At 48.1% G+C, this 6,000-nt stretch overlaps 1 protein-coding gene across 4 annotated transcripts in view; it reads right to left on the reverse strand.

The window, feature by feature from the left end:
- GYG1 (glycogenin 1) overlaps window positions 1-5,163 on the reverse strand; it is a 37,372-nt gene extending 32,209 nt beyond the window's left edge. For 3 of the 4 annotated variants that reach the window (XM_025375112.1, XM_025375111.1, XM_025375108.1), the window contains exons 1-2: window positions 4,505-5,163; window positions 1,843-1,978 (exon numbers count right to left, since the gene is read on the reverse strand). In XM_025375112.1, coding sequence (XP_025230897.1) covers window positions 1,843-1,978; window positions 4,505-4,511 — 143 coding nt within the window. In that variant the 5' untranslated portion in view covers window positions 4,512-5,163. The remainder of the gene's footprint in view (window positions 1-1,842; window positions 1,979-4,504) is intronic. The other variant, XM_025375110.1, reaches the window with a different exon arrangement.
- Window positions 5,164-6,000: the final 837 nt, after the last annotated feature.

A 6,000-nucleotide genomic window follows, 5' to 3' on the forward strand; every position in this document is an offset into this window, starting at 1 on the left:
GAGCGAGACTCCGTCTCAAAAAAAATAAATAAATAAAATAAAAAATATTATCACAGAAGACATTTCCTGGGTTTTTGTATTTTACTATATCACTGAATAGCAGATAGGTTGTGGAAATAGCTTGCAAAAATGTATAAAGGGCTCCGTTTATTAGGTTGCCCATTTTGTAGAATCCAATATAACTAGTGTTTATTACATGCTGAGCACTTTGCTTAAATATAATGAGATTCACTTTGGTTTGTGAGGTACAACACTTCTCTATGCCCCAAATTAACTAAGGCTTTATTTTAGAAAGTTCTTGATGGTGGATCGGGAGGGTAGACTTGAGTAAGACACTAAATTGAGCACAAGAAAAAACACAGGGTAAAAACGTATCATACTAAAAGTTTATAACATCAGAGATGCAGAACAAAAGTGGTACTGTATTCTGTCTCCAAAGCTGTACAAAATTATGCTACAGTTCACACAGTAAACTTGATGTTTTTGAAGAGAAATGGTTAGGAGAATCACTGACCAAAGTAAACTGATGGTGGTTACAGGAAAGGTAAGACTAGATCTGGTTTCTTAGACATATTCTAATAGACTACAAATTAGGGCATACACATTAGGAGACAGGCTTTTTGGCATCTTTCTAAATTACCATTTAGGAACAAGGGTGTTAGTGTGAAAGATATACGTATGTATACAGAATGCCTACTTTTTAGAGACCCTTGGTCTGTGCTTATACTTTTTGGGAGAAAAAAAAAAGTTACAAAAAGGGCATTTTCAATTTCTTAGAGGGCCAGGAGACCACAAAAATAAACACATCACAAAGTTACTAATGTGCCCAGATACTTTAAAGTTAGTACTAGGGACTAGGTAGCTCATTCAGATACTTCGATTTGTTGTTGTTGTTGTTGCTGTTGTTGAAGACAAGAGTCTCACTCTGTTGCCCAGGCTGGAGTGCACTGGCACAATCTTGGCTCACTGCAACCTCCACCTCCGGGGTTCAAGCGATTCTCCTGCCTCAGTCCCTAACCCCAAGTAGCTGGGATTATAGGCACGCGCCACCACGCCTAGCTAATTTTTGTATTTTTGGTAGAAACGAGGTTTTGTATTTTTAGTAGAGACAGTGTTTCGCCATGTTGGTCAGGCTGGTCTGGAACTCCTGACCTCAGGTGATCCAACTGCCTCGGCCTCCCACAGTGCTGAGATTACAGGTGTGAGCCATCTTACCTGGCCCAAATACTTCAAAACTTAATTCCATCAGATCAAAGTGAACTAACCAATCACGAAGCAGTTTATACCCTTTAGTGTGTTTCCCGTAGTAAAACCTAGTTTGGAAAGCCCTTTGGTGAAGATTCTAGTATATTATATTGTAAATAAAGACCTTTAGCTTACAAATGTCAACTGGCAATGGATAAAATAACTACTTTTCTAAGTCACTTGAGAGTTTCCCTAGTTTGCAACATGAAACAATGTAGCCCCTGCTCCATCCTGGGAAAGGAACGGCCATGAATTGTCACTGCATAAAGGTGCATGTAAGTAGGGAATGCTGGACACACTCCTTCAGATCACCCAGAGGGGATGGAGTGAAGGAAGACGACTCCTTCTTCCACTCCTAGCTGGAATCAGAAAGTGTGGGCCAGCACACCACCTTCCAGAAGAGAATTTAGTTGGAATATCTCCCAAAAGCTAGGAGGTGGTTTCAAATCCAGCAATCCTTCACTCAGCATCTCTCATTTTTCTCTACCCCGGGCTCAACTCCTGAAAAGAGCATGGCCTCAATGTCCAATGATGTCAGAAACAGGGAGAAGGATGTCAGAGACCCTGTGGATGCTGGGGCCGCAGCGAGGTCCTCACCTCATGGAGTCTGAGACCTGAGGAGTAGCGAGCACGACCAGCCTCCTGGTGGTCCTGTGCTGTTTCAGAGATGAGCCCAGGACCAGGGCACCTTTGGCATAGGCATCGTTTGTAGTCAGTGTCACAAAGGCCTGATCTTAATACAAAGAAAAAAAAAACACTCATTACAATATCTTATCTGGAGAGAACCTTTTCCCCAGGAACCCATTCAAACAGTAATTCAGCAAAACCAGTTCCTCTAACATCCACTTTCTCTATGAATCAAGCTGTATCCCCTTTGGGGAGAAAACCGTAAGTACTCACTTCAAGAATGGTTCAAGATCATAGCAGGCACAGATGGCAACCTTCAAGAGGTTGATTAAGCTACAGAAATTAAATCCAACTTAGAGTCCCGACATGCTAAATTCTCAGACAAAACAATAGCTTAACACCCAGAGTTTGTACTCCAGGCAATTAACAGATGGTAATGAAGAGATCAAGTAGTATATCTTCTGTTTCTTCTATCAAGTACTGTAGACAGCAGTGTTTTCAGACAAGCACAAGAACAACCGTCAAACTCAATTCAGACAGTCTGAAAGCAGAGTCCATATTCTTCATTCTGGTACTTATGTTTATGCCATGCCTCATGCATGTATGTATGTATGTAGGTAGGTAGGTATTTTTTTAGACAGGGTCTCACTCTGTCACCCAGGCTGGAGTGGAGTGGTGTGATCATAGCTCACCGTAGCCTCAAACTTCAGGCATCTTATACATAACTGTTTCCTCAACCTGTAGCAAAAGCTCCCCCGCCCCAATACCCCTGAAGAATAATGTTGAGTCTGTCCTCAAATATCAGCTCCTCAGAGAGGCCTTCCCTCCTTGATGTTTCTATCTAAATAGTGACCAATCACTGATAAATAGATTTGGAGATCACCCACGAAGCCCTAACCAACCCGCCTGCTTTTCTTTGAAAAAGAAGGTGCAGATCCATCCTGCACCCTGCCCCTCCCCACGCCCAACCCAACAGACATGCACCCCAATCTCCAATAATCACTTAGTTGCCAGAAGAGAAGGTAAACACATGGATTTTTCTTCCTACTGAACAGTCCCCACCCTCCCAAGACCCCTAGCACAGGCTTCAAGATTTCTCCAGTCATTCCCTGGCACAATTCTGGGCCATGTTCCATCTCCAAGAAACATTAGCAAGTTGGTGGGCATCCAAACGCACAGGACACTTCAGATCAAGGTCTGGTAGGCGTCAGTTGCCTAACCAGGGAGTTGGGACATTTTGTCATGAAGTCCTTCTCTTTCTGACCTGGGTTTCCTCATTCTCCCTTGCCCATTTTCCAAGGTGGAGGCTAGAAGCAGTGGAAATTCCACTGAAACGTGAGAGGAAGCTGTGGGTTGCCTAGTGTGCCAGCGCATCCCTCGGCTGCTGACCTGAGAGCCATCTTCACACATTTTATTAGGCCCTCTCCCATGGCAGGCCAACTACTAAGTTGTAGGAAGACCGGTTCCCCACCCTCGAAGGGCCACCAGCTTCCCAGTCACTCACACTCTAGGAAAGCTCTGAACAGTGACACCTGTCCCTTGACAGGCCCATCAACATCCGCCTGTACTTGCTTCCATTATCTTCAGCCCATTATAACATGGGTAACATCCCAGTCAATCTGCACCAAAAATACTTAAGCTGGGCAAAATGAACGATCATCTAACTCAAATGAAGTCCAGGTTCCAGGCGATAATGGAGAAAAATGTAATAAGGTGAGCAGGATTCAAGGATTTACGGAAGCAAGAATATGGATGATTTCCAAGATTAAATAAGGGATAGAACACAGGTTAGAACACCAGACTAGCCAACATTACAAATGACCAAGAAAGACCAATGACAGCTGGGTAGGAGTTTAATCTTCCTAAAGACGGCTGAACTCTGGGTTACACCTGCAATCTTTGTGGCAGTTCAATTGCTGTAATAACCCTGGCCATTAGCCTCAATGACACGGAAGGACCAGCTAACTCGGAGCTTCCCAGTGCTGGGGCTGACTCGTGGAGTGGCCCGGACGCCTCGCAACAAGTGAAGCCAAAGCCGGCGCCCTCCCACCTGACGGGGCCCGCGCCCGGGGACGCTAGTCCCACTCCCGGCTTCCCGCAACCCGGCCCCAAAGGCCTAAAAATAGGCTCGGCGTGGCGGCCGGGGCCGGGGCGGGCGGCAGAGGAGCCGGGCGGAGGCCGCGGTATCCCCGCCTCGGGACCCCAGCTATCTGGAGTTCCGGGCCGCTAGAGGCCGTGGCAGCTCCCCAAGATGTCGCTGCGCCCCGGACTCCCGCCTGGACCCCCCAGGCGAATCGGTTCCCCACCCCCACACGGCTCCGCCGCAGCTGCTCCGCCCGCCGGCCCTTCGCCGTGAGAGCAGGAGGAAGGGCGAGGAGACGGAAGCAGGAACGAGGGCTCCGGCCGAGGGCCCGGGCTCTGCCCGGCTACCCCATCCCTGCGCTCCGAGGGGCGGCGGGGCGGCCGCTGACGCAGGCAGAAGCACGCCTGGCTGCGGCCAGCCAGCAACTTTGCGGCGGTTTTGTCCTGCCGGGAACACCCCGGGGCTCAGGGCGGAGGCGGAGAAGGGAGGCGGCGGCTGGGCAGGGAGCCGGAGTCCCGGGGCTGGCGGCGGCGGGCTGCGCGGCGGTACCTGTCATGGTGCTGCCGGGGGCGCAGGCGGCCGGGGTAGCCGCAGGTTGGTGGCTCAGAGAAGCCGGCACCAGGAGCGAGCGCTGCCAGCGAGGAGGCACGGCGGGGAGCGGAGCGTCTGCCCCATGCGCTCTTATAGCGGCCGTCACGTGGCCGCGCACGCTCTCGCTGCCGTCCGCATCCTCCCAGCTGCGCGGCCGGCGGGGGCGGCGGCCCGCGGGGCTCCGGGGCCCGCGTCCGCCTGGGCTCCTCCTCCCTTACTCGGGGCTAGGCTGCGGCTGCGGCTGCGGCTCACCGGCGGCGCCGGTCTTACTTCCCCGGGGCGCCTGCTCTTGTCAACCTCGCGCGCCCCTCCCGCCCCGTCTCCGCTAAACCTAGGAGTTTAAGGGGGACTTTGGGGCTGAGTGCGGCATCAAACTCCCCAAGAAGCCAAGGGTTAGGGAAACTTAAAAAACAAGCAAACAAACCCCAGATCACTCTAGTTAAAATCATGCGTCCGAACTGCTTGAATGAAACATAAAATTTTCGCTTTTTTTTCAGAATTTCGATCAGTCTCTATAATCATTCCTTAGTGTATTTACAATGGTTTTGTAGCCTTAACCTAAAAAATATAGTGAATATTTGGTTAAGTGTTAAATTCTTGGAGCCAGCCATCTGCATCAATTAGGCATGTAAGTACTTCGTTTAATCTACTTGTACCAACTTAGTGAGGTGTTATACATTCATTTAACAGACGAGGAGGAAACTAAGGCACAGAAAAGTTAAATTACTTTTCTTCTTTTTTTTTTTTTTTTTTTTTTTTTTTTTTGGTATTTTTAGTAGAGACAGAGTTTCACCATGTTGGCCAGCCTGGTCTGGAACTCCCGGCCTCAAGTGATCTGCCAGCCTTAGCCTCCCAAAGTGCTAACTTTTCTATAGTCATATAATATAAATGGAGAAAGTAGGATTTAAACCCTGGCAGTTTGGTTACAGAATCAACCTTCTCACCCAGAAAGTCTTGGTGCCTCTTGTACACAGGGGCTCCAAAAAGGTTAGTAAATTATGGTAACTGTGGTTAGGTAATGTTTTGGCTAACCTGTTTCACAAATCTTGAAATGGTCAATTTGTCGTTTTGCTAGGAAGTTGAGAAACAGCTTTAATGTGATCACTTCTCTGCTCCCCATCCCCAGTCCAAACACAGCACAAGCCTCTGATAGTTCAGTTCTCTGCAAACTGAAAACTGAAATTGCTCAGTAAATGCTGAATGAGTACTGCAAAGCCATTTGGAAACCAATCAGGAAGTTGACATCAGTTCAAAAAGCAAAATAGATGCTTAAGAATAAGTGATTTATTTGCAAGGGTGGTACTGCTGTCCTCAAACCAGTTATATCACTGTTTCCTCGTGTGTGGGTGTGGAGCTCCTACATCGGAATCACTGGGGGTACTGGTTAAAGTGTAGACTTTTGGGCCTAAACCCAGACCTCCTGAATCAGAATCTTAAGGGTAGGTTTATTTTGG

Source organism: Theropithecus gelada, chromosome 2 (assembly GCF_003255815.1).
Source record: "Theropithecus gelada isolate Dixy chromosome 2, Tgel_1.0, whole genome shotgun sequence".
NCBI classification, from domain to species: domain Eukaryota; kingdom Metazoa; phylum Chordata; class Mammalia; order Primates; family Cercopithecidae; genus Theropithecus; species Theropithecus gelada.